General features: G+C 44.1%; 7 protein-coding genes across 7 annotated transcripts; 3 read left to right on the top strand and 4 right to left on the bottom strand.

Annotated features, from left to right (window-relative positions):
• Nucleotides 1-466: 466 nt before the first annotated feature.
• Nucleotides 467-1,645, bottom strand: GL218_04552 (fungal specific transcription factor domain-containing protein; the record flags this gene model as incomplete). The annotated part of the gene is made up of 1 exon (XM_033581169.1): nucleotides 467-1,645. The coding sequence occupies one exon, from the start codon at nucleotides 1,643-1,645 to the stop codon at nucleotides 467-469; it is 1,179 nt and encodes a 392-aa protein (XP_033435798.1).
• Nucleotides 1,646-4,553: 2,908 nt separating this feature from the next.
• On the top strand, nucleotides 4,554-6,589 carry GL218_04551 (Versicolorin B synthase; the record flags this gene model as incomplete). Its single annotated transcript, XM_033581168.1, has 4 exons — nucleotides 4,554-4,913; nucleotides 4,966-5,035; nucleotides 5,093-6,481; nucleotides 6,543-6,589. 4 exons carry the CDS (start codon nucleotides 4,554-4,556, stop codon nucleotides 6,587-6,589), a joined length of 1,866 nt encoding a protein of 621 aa, XP_033435801.1.
• A 1,303-nt stretch (nucleotides 6,590-7,892) lies between these two features.
• Nucleotides 7,893-8,283, top strand: GL218_04550 (uncharacterized protein; the record flags this gene model as incomplete). Its single annotated transcript, XM_033581167.1, has 2 exons — nucleotides 7,893-7,932; nucleotides 7,985-8,283. The coding sequence occupies 2 exons, from the start codon at nucleotides 7,893-7,895 to the stop codon at nucleotides 8,281-8,283; spliced, it is 339 nt and encodes a 112-aa protein (XP_033435800.1).
• A 556-nt stretch (nucleotides 8,284-8,839) lies between these two features.
• On the bottom strand, nucleotides 8,840-10,211 carry GL218_04549 (Lipase 6; the record flags this gene model as incomplete). The annotated part of the gene is made up of 2 exons (XM_033581166.1): nucleotides 8,840-9,890; nucleotides 9,985-10,211. The coding sequence occupies 2 exons, from the start codon at nucleotides 10,209-10,211 to the stop codon at nucleotides 8,840-8,842; spliced, it is 1,278 nt and encodes a 425-aa protein (XP_033435297.1).
• Nucleotides 10,212-10,838: 627 nt separating this feature from the next.
• GL218_04548 (Glutamyl-tRNA(Gln) amidotransferase subunit A) lies at nucleotides 10,839-12,590 on the bottom strand (the record flags this gene model as incomplete). The annotated part of the gene is made up of 4 exons (XM_033581165.1): nucleotides 10,839-11,464; nucleotides 11,573-12,098; nucleotides 12,156-12,475; nucleotides 12,542-12,590. The coding sequence occupies 4 exons, from the start codon at nucleotides 12,588-12,590 to the stop codon at nucleotides 10,839-10,841; spliced, it is 1,521 nt and encodes a 506-aa protein (XP_033435298.1).
• Nucleotides 12,591-16,432: 3,842 nt separating this feature from the next.
• GL218_04547 (uncharacterized protein) lies at nucleotides 16,433-17,560 on the top strand (the record flags this gene model as incomplete). Its single annotated transcript, XM_033581164.1, has 2 exons — nucleotides 16,433-16,579; nucleotides 16,628-17,560. The coding sequence occupies 2 exons, from the start codon at nucleotides 16,433-16,435 to the stop codon at nucleotides 17,558-17,560; spliced, it is 1,080 nt and encodes a 359-aa protein (XP_033435305.1).
• A 1,334-nt stretch (nucleotides 17,561-18,894) lies between these two features.
• On the bottom strand, nucleotides 18,895-21,687 carry GL218_04546 (uncharacterized protein; the record flags this gene model as incomplete). The annotated part of the gene is made up of 4 exons (XM_033581163.1): nucleotides 18,895-19,243; nucleotides 19,361-19,559; nucleotides 20,789-21,507; nucleotides 21,587-21,687. The coding sequence occupies 4 exons, from the start codon at nucleotides 21,685-21,687 to the stop codon at nucleotides 18,895-18,897; spliced, it is 1,368 nt and encodes a 455-aa protein (XP_033435306.1).
• Between the last annotated feature and the right edge of the window lie 109 nt (nucleotides 21,688-21,796).

Raw genomic sequence — 21,796 nt, 5'->3', positions numbered from 1 at the left:
TATTGTTATAGCGAGTTTCATCGGATTCTGTTTCGTTGTCACCAAATATCGCTAATGAGATCCTCTTTTCAGCACGCTAAATGAGCTTCCAATTAGGAAGAAATACCTAAATATCTCATTTTACGAAATTAACTATTGAGATTGTCGCCTTTAGTGCCTACTAGAAGTCTCGAGATATTTCAAACGAGAGCTTTGCCGAGCACTCATTTAATCGCGTGTCTATGGTAACAACAAATATACTGATAAAACGTGATAGGAGAAAATAGAAAAACAAGTTGGCCCCTAAAATATTCCAAAAGACGAGTATATCGTGAGTTTCATGACATGAATAATTCGGTATTATAAACTTATATACTCCAGGCATAATTCTCATGTTCTAATGCGTAGGTACTTACGTATATCAAATGAAATACGGAACCCCAAACAACACCTGCATATGACATTCTCTTCATTTTCTTTCAAGGGTTCAACCGGCCCCGAAATTGTACCCCCACTCATCCGGCACATTGCCCATGGCAGACCAGAACATCTCCAAGCCGGTGGAGGAGTCTATGGAAAATGCCGTGTCCATTGCCATTACATTTTGCATCGCCACGTGGTCTTCGTTTGTATGCATCATAGGACCACTGCCCTCTATGAGCCCTGCTCCCACCACGTGGTCGGGTACCTGCATATGGCCGTCAGCCGTTCTAGACGCGAGGAAGTCAGCTTTCGTTGTGAGATCCCGCATCACAGCCGCCGCACTGTTAGCAGCCGCGAAACTGCGCCCGAATATTTCAAACACAGCCACGGCGCGCTCCACAGCCTGGCGCACAGTACCCGCGATGTTAGAATTTGGATGCGCGAGAAGGTATCCGGTCATTGTGACAGCGGCATTCCATTGCCATTGGAAAGCTTCGAGCCAGCCACATAGAATATCAGTCTCCGATAGTATCTGATGCATGATGTGCGTTATTGCCATACCATGGTTGACGGCTGAGTTAGCATGTGACTGGGTCACCGGTATTGGGGGCGGTGGTGAGGAGGATGGAGTTGGGGTTGTGGATGGGAATGCTATAAACGGCCGGTAGAGGTTCATAGAAAGATGGTGATATAATAACTCTAAGAGTAAGCGCTGTCGCTGTAGCCAGAGAGGAGCAAACCGTTCAACAATCAGTGGGGAATGGTCTGTCGACAAAGCGACGCCAGCCCCGATACGTTTCGTCTTAAGCGCATCGGGAACAGCAGCGGCCCAGGTATCCAATGTTTTCATTATTGTTGCGAGATAATCGGCATATCGTTCTAGAGCTTCAAGGTCATCATAGATGATAGTACCTTTCTCACCAGTATAGATATCCGAATACTTATCGTACAGTGCTGTATGAACCGCACGTGCGGCTAGGATCAGCTTCGTGTTGTATAGATTATAGCTGAGCCACGTGACGTTCTCTCCAAGCGGTGCAAAGTCGGATCCCGCTAGCATTGCAACATTATGGTCATCGCTAGGTAGACTGCATAGGGTCGTAGATAAACTTAGCGAGAAAGGACGGCCTAGTTTCATGCCAGTCTTACTCTCAGCCATGTAAAGCGACCAATAAAGACGCTTGCGCATTTCTCTTTCAGCAAGTGGCAGGGTCTCAGGCGGCTCAAAATGCAGTCCAAGCATCTGGGCAGTACGAACAGCGAGAGCAAGGGTACTATGCGCCATGTTCTGGAATGAGGCACAGCATAGATAAACGACAGAGAGAAGCTGACATTGTAGCGTGCTTATCGTCGGACTTTCCAACTCGCTAGTCAAAAGGCTCTGACATCTCCGATAATACCAACGACCAGCGATAGTCGGGTCATCGGCGTCCACGTCAGATGAGACCCTTGTACCGCGTGGTATCCCCGCCACTATGAAGTTATAGGGTAAGCAACTATTACTATATCTAGCATAAATAGGACGATGGGCTAAGGCGATAAGATTCTTGGGTAGGATTCGTATCTACGCCCAATATGACAGGGGGGATGTGATTAAGGACTGGTGAAAACCACTTACTACCATATTGCATACACAATGCGATGACAATATCCACTAGGGCTGAAGGTTTCCGGGGTTTACCGGGGGTTACCCATAATGACTTGTAGTGTTTTTTGAAATCGAGCTCATTGAGGACGAGCAGGGAGCTGTGAAAAGATTGCCAAAATAGGTCCAGAAAATACTCCTCTTGGGTTGGTGTAAGAAATTCTCCAGAAGATGTTCCCTTGTTAGGCTCCTGAGATGACAGCTCTTGGTCGTCCGATGGATTGCTACAATTAGGAGTCGGAAATGATTTAGCGACCGAATTGAGTTGAATCTGTTCGTCCAGATGTAGCTGCTGAAATACCGCTGTAAGGTAACTGTTCATACGGCTAATAAAGTAGAAGAGCGACGACGGCCCGTACCACGTTTTCTGACGCGAATGGGCTGTGCTAGTTTCGATACCATCCCAAGACTTCTTCGTACTTGTGGATTCCCACATATAATTAAGATCCACAGGCGACGATGCTTTTGTTGAAGATGAGCGACTAGCATTGTTGGCAGTATTATTTTCCTCCTTGAGCTGTTCTTCCAACTCGGTGACTTGTTGCTTTAGTCGGTCAATCTCACTATCAAATCTCAGCATCTCATCATCCAAGCATTCTCGGGATTCAACATAAGTGGCACAGCCAGGCAGACTTACCGATAAGCGTGTGCTAAAGTGCGGGCCTCATTTGAGGCTTTGTTGCTACATTGCCATCCTCTGCTTCGGCAATTCTTGCATGGGAGGTTATTGTCGCACTTGACTCGGTGTACTCGACACCTGTTTGATATCCATTAGGAGATATTGAACTTGGATAAGATAGATACCTTAGATACCTTGGGTACCTAGGTAGGTAGATATCTAGGCATGTTGGTGCAACTTCAAACGTAGCACAGAAAAGGATAGAATAAAATAAAATAAGATAATAGGATTTAGGTACTTACCAGTCGCAAGCCCGTGCAACTTGTGGTCTCTTTGGCCTGGGTGGAGCACGAACCGAGGTCTCGGCCGGTTCGGACGAGGGTGACACTAAGGTTCCTCCCGTATGCCCACTCTTGTTACTCCCAGTTAATGACTGAGGCGTTCCCACGAATGTGGTAAACATTAAGTGTAGACTCTCCGTTGTTGGTTTTTTTATGATCTTATTGTTAATAATCCAATCGGTATTTTACCCTGGACCAATTCAGGTACCAGTATTCAGTCAGCTGACGGAGATTTTCCGTTATTGACTACACTTTGATTATAGGTACTATGTAAAGAATTGTAAAGGGAATCAACTTGCTATGGGAAAAATAGACAAGTGGGGACTCCGAATTGGACTCCGAAGGTTCAAAGTGAGGTTTGGTGGAAGAACATGTCATGTACCCAAATGAGGAGCGAGTCACGGTATTTGCAAAAACTGTGAACCGGAGGCTATGGCCATCAGTTACCACGGTATTCGGTTTACTAAGTTAGTACATGTAAGATAAAAGAAATCCTTACCGTGCTTATTTATGCACGTAGGCGGCGTTGAAGAAAAAAGAAAAGAAAAGAGGAAAACTAATACCGCCTCGTTATAGTGAATTTTCGATTTGATTAATAATTATTGTTTAGTTAAAATTATTTTATTTTCTATTTTATTTTTTCCAAGACTTAAAGAAGTTATTCCCACAATTATTCAGTTGATGATTGAAAAGCTTAAGTGAGCCGCATTATCAATTAAAACACCCGTATATGAAGGTAGCTGGGGTAGTTCAGGTAGGTTAGGTACTTAGATATTTATAAAGGTATAATACAATGCATAAAACCGCATCGTCAGCTCCTCACTGCAGATATGCCCTACCGGTAGGTAAGACCCAGGCTGTTGGTTGCACGGCATTTTCAGCTTGCTTACGGTTCTTTATCAATTTTATCGCACATCACACACCCCCCCACGCACGTAAGATCCTTTTGCAGGGCCTCTGCAGGGTCTTTGCAGGACCTGACGTCGTTCCTAGATAGCTCGGGAATATAAGCTGTACCTCTATCGATCATCTATAATTACCCATGGAACGGATCTGCCATAATCCTTGAATAGCACAGTAAGTATTAGAGTCAACTATCTGACATCAGTTACGATGGTAAGCGAGATAACTTTCCAAGACGACGCCGCTTCGGAACCTCCTTTTGGACTTTATTCGATATCAACGTTCGAAATCAAACGATATAGCCATGATCGCGTTGACTAGAGCTCACCAAAGCTGAATCCTTCCGAGTGAAGGATCCAGGGGAAGTTATGACTTCTCGGTAATCTAGATCACGGTTGCGCGAGAGAATACGTGCGCCTGGCCATAGCCTACCATATGGAGTATCGAGTATGGCTATGGCGTTGTTAGCTCCAGTCTGGGTAGGCTTCCAAAACATATAAAACAAGCCGATGATGTCGATCCCATCGCAAAAAATTTAGAAGCTAGTCTCGCCAGCAAGCTCTTCGCCGATCCTCGATTCCCCCAGCTTCGACTGCTTGCCTTGTCTATCTAGTCATCTTTTAATTTCATATACCAAACCGCGATGGCTTGGGCAGCGAAGACGGCATGTGCCGTCGTGGCTTTGGCTGCTATTGCACAGACCACACCTCTAGATAAACATATCCAAGCTCGCCGTCTATTGGGTTCTTCCTTTGGTATGCCAGGTGATGATGCTACTTATGACTACGTTGTTGTTGGAGGTGGAAACGCCGGTTTAGCTCTTGCTACGCGCCTCGTCGAACAGAAGGCTGGTACGGTTGCAGTTATCGAAGCTGGGTCATTTTTTGAGATCGACAACAGCAACCTTAGTCAAGTACCAGCTCAAGCAGGTGCTTTTGCTGGGAAGGGTGACCACGATTGGCAACCTTTGATCGACTGGGGCTACATGACAGCTCCTCAAGCTGTAAGTTCCAGCGATTGCCTCTTTGATATTTCCTCACGCTAACGAGTCATAGGGTGCAAATAATGATTCGATTCATTATGCTCGTGGTAAAGGACTTGGTGGTTGCTCATCCAGGAACTACAGTACGTATCTCAATAAATGACCAGTAGACACCTATTCACTAACTTAATCTTAAACAGTGGTATACCAGAGAGGAACCAAGTCATCCTATAGCATGTGGGCCGACCAAGTAGGAGATGATAGTTACCAGTGGGACAACTTCTTGCCGTACTTCCAGAAGAGCGTTAACTTCACTGCCCCGAACATGGAATTGAGGTCTTCCAACTCAACACCCGAGTATGATATAAATGCTTTCAGCACTAGCGATGGACCACTTTCTGTGACTTTCGCCAATTATGCGCAAGCCTTTGGAACTTGGGCGCAGAAGGGCCTCGAACAGATCGGTCTCTCTGTGATCCCCGGTTTCCAAAGCGGTTCTCTCCTCGGCCAATCATACAGCATGTTCACTATCAACCCACAAACCGGGGTGAGAGACTCGTCCGAGACATCTTTCCTTCAGAAGGCACTTAATTACCCCGAATACATAGTATATCAGTCAGCTATGGCTAAGAAGATTGTTTTTGACGGTACTACGGCGACAGGTGTACTCGTCGACACAGAAGGCTTCGAATATACCATATCTGCCAGGAAAGAAGTCATCCTTTCGGCCGGTGTATTCGGTTCGCCTCAACTATTACAAGCTTCCGGAGTTGGCCCTGAAGACCTCCTTAAAGAGCTTGGCATTCCAGTTGTAGCTAACCGACCAGGTGTTGGCGAGAATATGCAGGACCACCTCTACTTTGGTCTTACTCACGCAGTTAATGCTCCTACAATTTCCAGTCTCTCCAACCCGGCTTTTGCTGCCGCCGCTGCCGCTGAGTTCAACGAGCGCGGAGGCGGTATGTACTCCAATCCCACAACTGACACTTTCGGATGGGAAAAGGTCCCTGAGCCTCTCCGCTCTGAAATTTCTAACGGCACCCTGGGCGTTTTAAACAGCTACCCTGAAGACTGGCCTGAGCTGGAATATGTTTCCCTCGGTGCTTATATTGGTGACCAAGAAGACTCCCGACACGGTGCCCCTACCGATGGCCGCAACTATGGTTCAATGGTTGTCGTACTCATCACACCACAGTCCCGAGGTACCGTCAAGATCACTTCACCCGATACCAGCGTTCAGCCGGAAATCAACCCGAACTTCCTTGTCAACCGCGCAGATCAGGAGGTGGTAATCGCAGGATTCAAGCGCGCCCGTGAATTCTGGAACACAGATGCCATGTCCAACTTTTCTATCGCTGATGAGGTATACCCTGGTCTCGACGTTAAGACGGACAGCCAGATCCTAGAAGCTATTAAGAAGAGCTACAACACCATCTATCACGGATCATGCACTTGCGCCATGGGTCCCAAGGACAACGAGATGTCGGTCGTAGATAATACGGCAAAGGTTATCGGTGTTCAAAACTTGCGAGTTGTTGATGCATCCGCTTTCCCTCTTCTGCCTCCCGGTCACCCTATGGCGACAATCTGTAAGTTATAACTATTTGCAAACAGTGTTGTGAAGTTGAATTAGTGCTAACAGTCCACTAGATGCCCTCGCTGAAAAGATCGCCTGTGACATATCAGGCAACTGCTGATAGCAGCAACACTACAACCTAATACTTAGGACAACTGTATTACAACTTCATTTGTACTCAAATTCACTTCGCTGTATATCTAGATAGATATTAGATATTTAGACTTAGAATGTTCACACGTTGAAAAAAATAGGAAAGCTATAAGAATGGGAAATCTCTTCGCTATAAATGCGCTAGTGACCGATATCAATTTGTGGATAATAGTAATTAATTTGCCGACATTAAGAGTATTTTCAAGGAACTCAAAGATATTTAGATCTCATTGTATTATTATATTATCATAGTTGCTTCAAGGGGATATATATTGGTCTGGTATTTGGCACTAGTAGTACTTACTACAGTTGGTTGTATTTTAAATAACTATTGAAGTAACCTCTAAGCCTATATTCACTAGAGTTTTTGTTAGTTACATATTATCCCCGAATTTGAATGTTTTTCTGTAGTTTCTAATCGTAATTATTATAATTTTGACTCCAATCGTGGCTTACGCGGGGGGTTGGTAGTAATTCCTGCAAGGGACATACCGTATGACTGCATTCACTTACCACGTGCTATTCAAGAACCAGTTGCAGTCTTACTTCTTACATAGTACATGAGCATATGCAGTCATACTACGATACTATTTTGATATGAGATGAGATAAGAATCCTAGCATGTATAGTTAAAGGTGATCTGACTAATAAAATTGCGATAATGTAGGTAATTTACCAAGGTAGGTAGTTATTCGCAACGTGTTTCCCTTTTTATGTAGGATGGGAATTTTACATGCAAATAAGAATATGATCTCATATGATAGCTGGAGATAGATAGTAGCAAGAGTCAAATGACAGAATATAATAGTTTACAATGAGATCTTGCTTGACCACAGTACATATCTCATCAAATACAGACATAGAAAGGACGCTTTAGGTTTTATTTATCCCAGGTCTAGAATGATAAATGTCAAGAAAGTACGAGAAAAGATATTAGTAGATAGAATATTAGCCTTGCTTTCACTGTCAGGCTTATAGGTAGGTAACTTGTATTAAAACTTTGATAGGTTTTACATACGACTTGTCCCTGAACCTCAAGCATGCATAGATACATAAGTACCTACCTCTTATAAGAAAAGTTTATTAATATGCAATAAGTACAGTCAGGGGGAGGGAGGGGGTAAGATAGATACAACCCATTTACAGAAGATCGTTATGCCCTTCAGCCATTTCAGGCAACCCGCAAGCGAGTTAGTGGGGGTTGGTGCTTCTTATTAGCCATATATATGACTTTTCCAGGTTTCCGTCTGCGATTACATTTTAGTTTAGACATGGCTACTCAAAGTACAAGTGTGGCCGAAAGTCGCCAAGGTGAGTCTGGATTTCTGCTCTGCATCTACCCCGACAAAGACTAACTGTCTAGAGGAGGAGATCAACATCGTGTGTGGGGAACCGACTGGTAAAGCCGAGAACGGCGAGGAAAGCCGTCGTGACTCTCACTGTTTTCCGCCAGAGAAGGAAACCTATATCCAAAAGAACAAGAAAACCAAACGTATCGACGGATGGCGTCAGACGCATCACACCGCCTATGCTGTTCGCAACGCTACTCACATCTACAAGTTGTCACGAGATTCACCACACAGCGCTACGTACGAGTCTCTTACGAACCGCCAAGAGCGCATTGACTTTCTCAAACGGCACGGCATTATTCAGCGCCGCTGAGATGCTTGAGAGATAATATGGATATCATAACTCCTGCACTTTTGACTCGTATATTTATCCGTAATGGGATGGTTATATGAATCAAACGTGCTTAGCAACTCCGGAGATGCGACCTGGCTACGGAGGAACCCCCGCTCATTCGGAAACCGGCCAAGGATCCGGGCATACTCATCAAGAAAAGCTTATCGTATCAGCCAATTAGGTTCTATATAACATTAAAGGGTTTACTCTGCCAGTTCACACCCCAGGGGATACTAGCAATCAGGCGGAGTTAACCGGCTTTACCAACATCGCGACTTATAAGTCTGCATATAGGGGATGTTGGTAAGTAACACAGGTAGAAAGAAAAGGGACTAGTATTACAAAATTCTCATAAAATGTATCAACTCAAGTACAACTATAGCTCCGGAATAGAATTGAGCATATAAAATTGCTTGTAACTATAAGGCTATGTGGGATAACTAGTCTTTATTCGATATTCTAAAAGTTCATGCATAATTGTACGTTCTAGCTGAATAGACGTTAAATATTCTCTATAAGAGAGTATAGTGTAACTTTAAATAGTAGGAAGCTTATAAATATCTACGGTAACATCACGAATCTCAACTCCTTGGTCTGTAGTGTTATGCGAGCCGCTAAACACACTATCCAGCCACTTCAATGCTCTATCTTGACCTTGTACAATCTCAGAAATATGACCACCAGCCATATTGCGTTCATACAGGATAGAGACTTTATACCGTTTGTAGTGAGCGATGTGATCGTCCGTGTCAGAAATAGGCGTAAACTCATCCTGGATTGCCTTATAAACGAAGAGAGGGATCTCCGGGGCACCATGGAAACCAAGGGTCCACTCAACCTTTTTGATCCTACGCAAAGCTTCTGATTCCTCAAAGTCGGCCTGACCACCAATAAAAAAGCCCCAGATATCCTGGTTGGGGTATGCTAGAAAAGCCTGCATTGAATCCATCTCGCGGCCCTTAAGAAAGGCAGCGGCATTTTGCGGTCCGTCAGTCTTAAGGCGGCTACGGAGATATGTATCAACCTCGGGATATTCGTTCATAATACCTAGTAAAATCAAGACTAGATTTCCCATAAAGGGCATTTTGTTGGTGAAACTGAACACACGCCCTACATCGCTTACCAAGCCACCTAACGCGGCACCCACGAAGCCGGTTTTCAGCTCAGGGGCATATTGGACTTGTAGCTCAGCGGCCTTCTCGGAGGCGAGCGAGCCGCCACTATATCCCCACATCGCATACTTGAACTTGTCTGCGCTGGTAGGTAAGAGCAAAAATTCGGAATTGCCACACAGAGAAAGAACAGCGCGAATGCCATCGAGAGTAGCATGGCCGGCTTGGACAGTGGCGCCGAAGGCAGCGCGGGGTCCTTCGAAGTCGGGAATGGCAACAAACCAACCACGACCTAGCATTGTATCAACATTTTCATGATTGGTAGGGATGCCAAACGTGCTCACGGGTGGTGGCTGGAAGATACGGTATGATGGTCCGAAATCGATGCTCGGCGAGTTATACGCAAGCTGATGAGAAAGCAGGGCATTGAATCCGGATGGTGAGACGTAGGGCTTCTTGGGGATGATCAGAGATCTAGTTAATGGTTAGTTGGTTAGATACCTACCTAGGTACTTCAATGAAGACTAATGGACTAAATTATACTGAATAAGAAACTTGGGCTACTTACGTCACTGCCCAGGTTGGCTGGTATCGCGAGCCAGTAGAACGGTATAGAATATGAAAGGCTGCAGAGGCATTGCTGAAGACAGCCGGACCACCCGGGACAGCTCGAACCCGGAGCACAGTTCCAGGAGTAGAGGCTTCAAAGTCGGGCGGAGCCGTATACCACGGATCCTGGCTCGGAAGAAGCAATCCGTCCGGGCTGTCGCCAGGGGTGGCTGTTGATAATACCATACTGTATATAATCGTACTACAATAAACCAGCCCTGCTAATCTAAGTTAAATAATGTTTGCAGAGAGCGTTACATTCATAGATTACTGATCATATCTTGTTGGTGGGGTACATATATGTAGAGGGTCCGGGGTTTATGAGAATCTCCGGACCCAATAGTATCTGAAAAGGGGAGGTAAATGGTCCGGTGTACTGTCACGATGAGGCACAGTTATGGCGATCTTCGGGCTTACATAAGTGAATAACGTATACCTTTATTTCATATTCGGGTCATCTTTTACTTACTCATGAGTTGAAAGGTCCTAGGGGTATTTGACAAGCTCAATGAATAGGTAGTAACTGTTAACTTAATACCTATGAAGGTTTCTTATTCTTAACAATTATAAGCTTTAGACACTTCTTTATAAAACCATAAGTTTCTTATAACACAGGGTGTTAGAGAATATTGAACAATTTAAACATATTTTACGAATGGCCCTTTCCCCTTTGTGATGGATACTAAGTTAATCGAACTTGTAAACCATAGTATTAACCAGTTCTGTTTAACTTCACTACAATATGCCATAGCTCCATAAACCAAATTACATTTTCACATATAGTTACCAAGTCTCCTTCACTGCCAGTGATAGTTAAAATGGCGCTGGCGGGGCTTTCCTTCCCCCTATTATCGTTTCTATCCCATAAGCCAATTCTAGCAGTGTTTGCTCCTGATACTCCAAACCGATTAACTCCATACCAACCGGAAGGCCGTCTTCTGTGAACCCAGCTGGCACTGAGATGGCCGGATGGCGTGTTACGCTGGCGAGATATGTATTGGTTGGGAAATCTTCCTCTCCATTCTTCATAAATCTGCCGTTTGCAGCATCTTCGAATCGCGGAGGGGGAACTCGGACATCTGGTAAAGTGAGCGCATCAAGGCCGAGTGATGCAATGAGACAGTCCACTTTACGCTTGAATTCGTCCCGTACCAGAATTCGATCAAGGTAAGTCGGATCGCTCCTAGGATCCTTCGGGCCATGCGCTACAGCGCATAGAGTACTCATATAAGGGGTATCCGATTTTTCTGGAAGAATGTCCGCAATGTCCTGTGGAAGATGTGGCTTCGTTGCTAAGAAGCTGTTGATATCGCTGCGTGACCTTTGGAGATATGTCAGCGGGTAAATCATATAATGGTCTAGGTTCTCGATATATACGTCGACAAATGTTGTGCCGCTGCTCTGAAGTTTGTCAATTGCTGCCAGGATCACTCTGTTCACTGCTTTGCAATATGGATCAGAGTCTGGGCCAAATTTTTGTCTGACAACCCCTATCTTTGCCTTCTTAATCTTGCCTAGACCATCTCGAAGGAAAGCTGCGTAGCTACCGCCCTTTGGTAGGCCAAGGGCGGCCGCAGTAGCTGCGAAACCCGTAAATTCATCTCTGGGGTCAAATCCCACCATGCAGTCTAACATAAGCGCGCAGTCAGTAACCGTTCGTGCCATCGGCCCCGGTGTATCTTGCACTTTTATCAGGGGACAGAAGCCTGTTCGCGAGATAAGGCCAGGAGTTGGACGAAGACCAACGATATTGCAGAAGGACGATGGGACCCTAATAGAGCCACCTGTATCTTCTCCCACAGCTAAGATAGCGAAATTTGCAGCCACAGCGGCACCAGAGCCTCCGGATGATGCTCCGACATCATATACAAGGTTATAAGGATTCTTAGTGAACTCGTAATCTGTCGCACCGTTCGCACTAAACCAAACCGTAGCCCATTCTGCGAGTGTGGTCTTGCCTAGAATCACAGCGCCAGCTTCTTTTAACTTGGTAACCACAAATGCGTCCTCGTCGGGGATATTGTGCCTTGCAACAGCTGAACCGTATGTAGTGACCATTCCTTTCGTGTCCGCCTACAGGAAACGTTTTAATTAGCTCAATATCTCATGACCTCTCAAGAATGTCCGTACTTGGTCTTTAATCAATACTGGAATTCCGTGAAGTCTTCCCATTAATTTCCCATGCTCCTTTAAATAATAATCAAGAGCTTCCGCCTCTTCCAGTGCCGTCACTGACATAGCCATCGTCGAATTAATCCGAGGACCGGCCTTATCCCACTTTGCGATACGTTCAAGAAAGGCGCTGGCGAGCTCCTTGGCGGTGAATTTACCAGTCTTGAATCCATCATGTGCTATTTCTATTGTTATCTCACGAACTTCGAGCATGTCTACGGTTTGGTATAAACTTTGAGTGACGATAAATTCAATATCTTCTAGTTGTACTGTGTAGGCTGAGACATCTTATCAAGAACCCCACGTCGCTTTTGGAGATATATCCGCCGACCAAATATGCCCACCTAGGTAAGTAGTACTACATACAAGTGCGAACAAGGTAAACTTGGGCATAAAACACTTTTTCGAAATCGAAGGCGTATTCAAGCAAAGTTATTACCCAACTATCTACTAGTAAGGCAGTGATCAAGGCTTTCAGCATAGTTATTCTAGATTTTAGAAAGAATTATTAGACTATACCTCTGTGGTTGCCACGTGTCTTTTTACGCCCAGTACAAGCCAGTCGTTGATAAGAATATGATCTATAAAGGCGGGGGGAAAGGGAATATGTAGTAGAAAATATTACACGGATACACTGTAATCGTATATGCGTGGATACTGTACATCTCCAAGCATGTTATCCATATCCAATGACTGCATAGCATACTTATTATCAAACCAGTTATTATGGGTTGTTTACAGTGGCATGTTGAGTATTATCATAACATTTGTAAAGCGCTGGATATGGATTCAGGGGTTAGATGAATCGTTGAGCTTCAACTTCGAATGGTTCACAAAGCTTCTTCGAAATATACCTACCTACCCGAAGTAAGAAAGAAAGTTCAAGTAAAATTGCAATAGCTTTATTACCTAAGTTACCGTAGGTAAATATCAACACATGAATCATTATATAACCCCATCATATAATGTACCTAGAGAATGAACTAGACTGATCATTTAGAACTCACATTTTCGGTGTTGCTCCCATCTATTCCCATACGCGTCTAGATTCTACAGTCATTTTATCAATCATATAACAGCGATTGAGGTTCGTACAACTTGAATATAATAGGTGCCTAGAGGTACCTAGGTAATCAGCAACTTGGTTGAATGATATGATAATCGGTTCTAGATCTTTCCCAGTCGACATTCATATTTATTAGCGCTGCGCTTTAATTAAAGATTGATCCGGGATACTTCTAAAAGCACTGTAATTTTACACGAACATAAGTATTTTCAAACTTCCATAAAATTTCATAAATCTCTTGCCTTTGCTAATAATTTCCAAGCCTCAACATGTCGTTCTATTGGTTCGGACCAATTGTTAATTACTAGCCTTTTCCTTAATTAAAGCACAGCGCCCGAAAGGCACGACAACTCGATAGACAGCACTAATACATGACGAGTCAAGTCCACCGTGTCTATTGGATGTCATGTGAAGATTAATCATTCGAAGGTCAGTTTCTCAAGTGAAATTAATTTAACGCTTGCAGAATAGAACACCTAGAACATTTATGTGGCGAGATATGCATATCAATGCAATAGAAGTGATCAAGTAAAGTCTGCAGCTTCTAGGTTCATAGGTTCATAGTGTTACCCTCCGGAGTAACCATAGTACGCCATGCAGCCTTTGCCACGGCTATAGCAGCCATGTCCGACGTGATAGAATGCATATGATACATCAATTGCGTCCAAAGCTACATTATATTCGGTCGTTAGTATTCCAATCACATGCGAAGCCCAACCAAAAATTCGGAAATGCAATATTTCCAACCACCTGACGTATGCTGGCATGGCAGACCATATTCGCACTCGAGATTAGAAAACCGACCCATCTTGTAACACGGCATCCAAGTCTTGAAGTGCGAGTTTGCTAGGAATATTATGGACTTGTTGTTTCTTGTTCATAACTATTGGATGGTTAGCAAGGGATCTGAATGGTCAATGGTGGGATGCCAAGAGGTGGATATGATGGAATATTTACATACATATTTAAAAAGTGATAGGGAATTCCCTATGTCATAAATGGGACAACATATATAAGACATAAGTCGCTGCTATTGAGTAGTTAAGTGAATATGACGATTATATATATTACTGCTATAGCAAGACATATTTAGATGAAGGTATATCGTCATTGTCAGGTTAGAATTCAATTAGAATTACATAGATAGGTTATAGGTCTTACTACATAAACAACTAATAAGATATAGATGCCAAGTTCTTATTTATGAATTTGGTTGGTCATAATTTAGGGGATCGCCGGAAATCGCCTCCCGCTAGACGAGGTCTAGACAATTGCCTCAAGAAAACCCAGAAAAACCCAGGATTCCCCAGATGATTAGTAGCCCGGTTAAATTATGTAATTGACGGTGCGTGGCTTGTTTGCGAATTCATCGTGCTTTCGCAGGCGACCGGTTTGTCCCGATCGTACGATCGTCAACTCATTGGTTCAAAAAACAGACCATTTGCACCCACTTTCAATTATTATGCACATCGGGAAGCATTCAAATGCATCACAAATGACTTTGAAACTCTCTATAGTTTTCTTGTGAGACGAGAATGGCTCGGTGTCCATAGTTTGATCGTTAAACTCTCTCAGCCCACCTATCGGCATGAACTGGGGATCTTGATCACTCGATCTAGATAATTCAAGTATATAATCAGATCAATCTAATCATAGATAGAACCTTTTTCTTCTATCCAGCACATCTACCAACAAGCCAATATCTTCAATATAATACCATCAATAGTCATATATATATATATATCAACAAGTATTATCACACACATACAAAACCAATCCCTACCTACCTAAGATATGGAGCAAAAGACCAATTACACTACACAAACTAAGCCCATCGCTATTCCGGCGCCAAGCAGAAAGAACACATCACAAGACATTCAAACATTCTCATTTGAAGTCGGAAGCCCAGCCCTCAGCGATTGCGAATCAGCCTTAGACGAAGACGAAAACGCCTACGACATGTACCATATTCCCTCCCACCACCGAAGGAATGCGCTGAGCTTCGAGGACGGCTTTGAGTTTCCCGTCTTTCTCCACAGACGAATGTCGGCATAGCTCCGATCGACTCTAGGGTGATAGAACTCGGCGTTTCAATTATACCCGGAACGCAGCAGAAGAGGACGCATATATGCGCTCCTCGGTACACCCATGCCGCCGCAAGTGTTGTTAGACAAGCACTTGTGGAAACATCGCGCGCGAACGGGTCGAATGGGTTGAAGCAGGAGGATATCAACACGATGCCGTCGCAACACTGTGCCTCGGTTGTTGATAAACAGGTCCCGGCTTCGAGGATATATAAAAAAATATGGACAGGGCGAAACATATCGCCGATTGATATAGGAAAATGGGTTGCTTACATTACGGCGTTTTGAGGGGGGAAAATTCAGGAAGGCTATCTGATTAGGAATGTTCGGATACCCTTGGCGTTATCCCGGGACAATAGCTTCACTTTTGGTTTTAAGGATGTATCTATTTAGTATTGCTTACCCGTCTGGGGCAGCTTGTGTATGAGTATGTGGATATATACTACCTCTGAGCGCGATAGCGAATGGGAAAATCATCAATCTAGACAATGGCTTCATATCTATACTTTAAATGTTGAAATATTACCTCCAACAAGACTCTCCTATTCTTATCTCCATTCCATGCAGCAAGAGTAACATGCAACTATTCCGGGGTTATCTAATATTACGCCCACTAATTCCGAATCCTCCATCGATACATATAAACCAAAGCTAAGCTATAGGACTTTCGGAGATATCAATCGTTAGTAGAATACAAGCCTAAGAAGTATGGCAAAGGCAATATAGCTGATTGGGCCTAAGACTTCTTCTTTCCTAAGACATGTTTATTTTAACAGCCTATATCCCCGATTGCTATTACCCAGGTGTTAGCTATAAACTCCGTTAAGACCACCCAACACAACACGATAGGCTATTCTAATGAACCACTATGAATGGAGGCCGCGGGCAAGCATAATGATCTTCCTCAACCTTGCTAGGAATATGCGTGTTGGTTAAATCAAATAGAAAGTTTAAGAATATAAATAAGAAGCAAATTCGAGACGAGAGGCTACTAATAGCAATTCTGAATAACCGTGAATTGGTATCATATCGACTTTTTGAAAGACTTATTCGAAATCAACGTAATAGACGAATCTTACGTCAAAATGACTACTACAACCCATCCCGAATTCAACGATCATACAGAGGCGTTGGATGTTGCGAAGGCCTTTGCTGGGGAGATTCGTGGTAAAACAGTACTCGTGACGGGTGTAAATGCTGCTGGTATTGGATTTACAACCGTACAAGCTTTTGTAGGTATCCTTCTCACTTGTCTCTCTATACTCTAACATATTATATAGGCCTCTCAATCTCCTGCTCACATAATCCTCGCCAGCCGTACTCCATCCAAGATTCAAGAGTGCATCGACAAGCTCAAGGCTGAATTCCCTAATGTAGACTACCGCTCTCTTATTCTCGACCTTTCCACACAGAGAACTGTTAGGGCCGCTGCCGGCGAACTTCTATCATGGTCTGATATACCTACTATTGATATCATCGTCAATAGTGCCGCCATCTCCAATATCCCCGAACGCACGATCAACGAGGATGGAATTGAGATACAATTTGCCACTAATCACGTCGGACATTTTCTGTTCACTTGCTTGACCATGCCGAAACTTCTTAAGGCGGCAGAGCGCAACCCGAAAGGGGCAACTCGGATTATCAACGTTTCTTCGCTTTCTCCAGTATCGGCTCGTATGCGATGGAGTGATATGAATTTCGAAAAGAAGAGTGAAGAGCTCCCCGAAGACGAACAGCCCCCTTACGAGATGCATAGGCGGTGGGGAGGGGTGGATGCCGAAAACAAATCGTACCTACCACTTGAAGGTTACAATCAGAGCAAGGTTGCGAATGTACTGTTCAGTATAGCATTAAACAAGAGGCTTTATGAGAAGTACGGGATCTTGAGCATATCCCTGCATCCCGGAGTAATCAGCACAGAGCTATCCAGAGATGCCACACAAAGCACGAAAGATCTAATCGACAGTTGGGAGAAGTCGGGGAATCTTTACTTCAAAACACTAGGAGCAGGATCAGCAACAAGCCTTGTTGCTGCACTGGATCCGAAGCTGGGCCTTCCTGAGACCAAGGGTGATAAGGAGAACCACGGGGTTTACCTTATAGATTGCCAGATTTCTGACAAAGCGAACTCCTACTCGACCTCAAGCGAGGGGGCTGAAAGGCTATGGAAGCGATCCGAAGACTTGGTCAAAGAAAAGTTCGCTTGGTGAGTAAAAAGGGGTTTGCGCTGTTGGATCTGCTGATGGAGGATTATGCACCTCCTATTGTTGGGCATAGGATGCAGGACAAAAAAGACTCCTCTCTTTAATAGCACTCAGAGCGCTACAAACATTACTCTCATTCTGTAGAGAATACACTCCCTTCAAGATATAAATATATTTATGAATCGCGAATGAGATTACATGAACGAGCCTGATCGAGAGATTTGAACTAATGTTTTATGTTCAGCAGGTTGCTACCTTACAGGTAATGGATATATAGGAGCTTCGTATCTAAGTCTTCCATATCAAAAGGCATATATACTAACATCATCTTAATCATCCCTAAGACAGGGTCGTCTTGCGGCTTTACTCATTTCTACCGCACTTGACCAGAACTATTATATCATAGTGCTAATTATTCAATTGTAACAACATATATGGGGTTCATGGCCTAATGGTAAGGCGTCAGATTTCGGTTCCATCAATGGTCTTCCACTCTCTGAAGATTGCAGGTTCGATCCCTGCTGAGCTCGTTCTGCCTTTTTTCTTTTTTCCTTTTAGCAACTATTTGCCTAGTCTAAGTCGGGGGTTTAGTCCATAATTATCAGACGCTAATGATTATCCGCACAGCGCGACACTCGGGTGGATATTCTGACAAATTTGACCAACCACCTAGCACCAACTCGTTGATATAATGAATCTTAGGGCTAGACGCTGCGGATCTCTTGTGTCGGTGACTACCTCTTACTAGGTTCTAGTTTGATTGTTAATATATAACAAATAATGTTTTAAGAGGTTAAGATAACGTGGTAGTTAAGCGGCAGTGGTACAATTAGCTTAGCCATAGCCAACTTGGAAACCACTAGGTATGGAGATGTCTAGTTTGCTTAACAATCTACCAGGTACCGAGGCATACAATTTAGTATAGTCATCTTGGTGAAGCCTTACCAAAAGAACTCTTGAAATATCTCTATAAGTAATTTATGCATGTTTACGAATAAAAAGAAAGATATAGAAACCCCTTTCTTATATTCTCAACAAGTGATACTCAGACACTATAGTCCAGTATGATACATTCTGTTGTACTGAGGTGGCCTTTTACCTATTAAAGTAGCTTTATCTATTTAATTAAGTAAAATCAGGCCTTGAATACTAAAGTTGTAGCTCATAATAACCCCCAAATACCCCTGATACGAAATCTCCCACTACCATGAAGCGTAAATGTCCTCACAAAACACACTTTATATCTCCAATATCTTCTTAATTCTGTGATAAAATACGCTCATACAATGGATTCCTAAACCATGTGCGTTCGTATACGTACTCCAGTATAGAGCAGGCATTTAAGAAGGAATAAAAGGTGACAACATGTTAGCCCAGCCTTCTACTTTCTGGCTGACATAGTCCCAATTCTTTTGAGCCGGCAAGAATTCACGAACACCAGCAACTTCGTTAAAGTTACATGGGCCCATGTGTAGCACATTGTGTTCGGGGACTTTTCCGTCGCTCGTCGGAATTTGGAGCGCAATTGACTCGGTGATACCCGGGTATTGGGTACGATGTCCTTTTCGGCTGACAGCTGCTGTATCGGCAGCGAAGACGAGGCTAAATTGACCTCCATTTATAAATGCACTAGTATCTCTATCATCGGGCAGCGTAATGTATGCCAACCCTGTAGTGAAATAAACCCACCTAATCGAGCAACTTGCATTAGTACCAGGTACCTAGACTGCCTCTTATATGATGCAGCTTTCGGGGTAGAAAAGGCCTTACTGTGCATATGGCGCATTGTGTAAGCCACCGTCTTACTGGGACGGGAGGATAGAGTAGGTCACATTTGAGACATTTCTCAGAGTCGTCACAAAGCCTCCAGCTGTTCCGGGATCGACAGATGTTTTGAACGGTACGTTCATTTGCCAACATTCGAGTGTCGAGGAGCCGTCCCTTGCCCCAACTGCTGTTACATTAAGTTGCAAAGAGGCGGCATCTTGCAACAATAACGCGAACGCTAAACGAGCAATCAAATTTCTCATTTCGGGCATGGTGCTCCTAGGGTCGGTGTTGAAGAGTTGGTGTTGACGGCTGTGTTTATTTCTGAAGAGACAGATACCCCTCCGCCTTTTTGTAGAGAGTCGAACAAGGAGAGGTATCCGAGGTGCATTTTATTGGAGATGAGCAAGATCAATAGCGGTATGAGGGGGAAGGCCGAGGGTTATGCCGTCCCGCTACGCCAACTCGATGATTCGATAGACGACATGAGTCTCAGCCAAAGCCGAAGCCTCTATCAATTTTACTGGGATGATAGGTGCTGTGTCTCTCATGATAGTATTCTGTATGGCCTTCTCATTGGCAAGAATGTGCATTAGGTCAAGCTAGTACTTTCTTAACTAGGTGATATTCGGGGTAGTCTGATTAGCGTAAAGGGGGCAATATTTCTTGGTTGGTTGGGTACTATCTAGCTTTACATATTACGGCCTTCGACATCGGAGCATAGTGGCGGCGATAGTATACAGGATGTTCGGATAGCTACATGGGTCGCCATCTTCTTCATCCGATCAGCTATTCCGGTCTTTTATATTCGCATAACTTTCATTATGGTAGTTCCGAGGCCGACTTTCCGATAGACTACACAAACTACCGTTATCACATGGGGGAACAGCACTGGAGTTTTCTATACCGAATCTGCAGCAAGAGCAAGGCATAGAGATAGTAACAACAGCGGATCCTAGGAGACGGAGCTTGAAATAACTTTGACGTCCTAAGTAAGTTTAGTGGTAACTAGAGTCTAAATTATTAGCATGGGAAAACTACTCGAGATCTAGCAGTTCCAAGATACAATATTATGTATCTCCTCCATACACTCAATACCCATACCTTAGGTACCTGATCCTTAGACTGTTGGAGCAAGATCTATGTTGCCTTCATGAAGGATATCTATTAATCTAGGACGGTGATGTTAAGGAGTCTATAAAACTGATCGAGTGTATAAAAATCACATGGCCATACCATACCTCCCTAGGTATCGGGCTTCAAGAGAATCAGGTTGCTCTGCACGCTGACCGTGTGTTCCTGATGAAATAGACCGATTTACCCTCGACGATGGCGGCCCACTGGCTGACACGACCACTGATACCCCCGAGTTATTATATGCGCCAGTGCTATTCCCTTTCGGTGTATCTAGAGGTCCAGTATGGAATTGTGAGAAATCATCAGATCCTCCTCCAAAGGACCCATTACCACCGGTAATCCCGCCGTTAGCAAGATGCTTGAATTCGTTCAGAACTACAAATTCTATCTGTAGCTTGAAAGCGTAAATAAACGAGTGTATGACGGCTTTAAGAGTGAAGTAGTTACAGTAGTCGAGCACGATGACGGGTATGTCGGCCAGAACCACAGCTACCTGGACGATGATAAGAAATGCTAATGTATTCTTAGCCTTGGCGTTGAGTGATAACTTGAACATCTGCATCGTTCCCCAGATATAGATGGAAGAGATGATAGCCTCCTGCACCGAAAATGCTAAGACTTGAACACGCTCCATCACGTTCATGTAGGGAAGATATTTCTCATGCGTCGCCGCGTTCGACATAAAGTACTGAAATATAACGGTTGGCACGTGAAATAGGAAGCCGTCGATGATGATCATGGCGAGTACGATACGCAGGATCGGTGTGCCCGGCGAAATCACGAGGTGCAGCCGGGACCACAAGACAATACTAAAACCGGTCACCATCATGACCCAACCAACTTCAGATAGCACATATGTCAATATCCAGTTCGCCTCCGGCACGCAGAACTTGAGTAGGAAACCGATGGCGCGGATCGTCAAACCCCATGTCGTAGCGAGGACGGACCAGAAATAAATCCCGCTCCATCGCTCAAAAGCATAGAGGACCCAGGCGGTCAGCTCGACGGTCATCCAGATTGGGAGAGATGTGAAGACGGCGAGAAGACACCTATGATCTATTAGTTAACCCTTATCAAATAGCCATGTTGGTATGCCTCGTGGGTTTTTGGGTCTGACTTATTACATACCAGACCGTGAGGTTCCAGGGCAGCGGGCCGGTGCGTGCGAAGGACCAATCGAACTCGTCTAACGGTACCCATGGAACCGTAATATTTCGAACGCCAGACATGATTATGACCCGAGGATGTGGATAGAAGGAAACTCTAGAGACTTGCTGGTACTAGTTATGTAGTTGCACATATGTATTGTTTACGGCAGAATAATTATTGTCATATTTC

Source organism: Daldinia childiae (genome assembly GCF_008694065.1).
Source record: "Daldinia childiae strain JS-1345 chromosome Unknown Scaffold4, whole genome shotgun sequence".
Classification (NCBI taxonomy): Eukaryota; Fungi; Ascomycota; class Sordariomycetes; order Xylariales; family Hypoxylaceae; genus Daldinia; species Daldinia childiae.
Note: the sequence above shows the minus strand (reverse complement) of the source record. Positions and strands in the feature narration are given on the sequence as shown.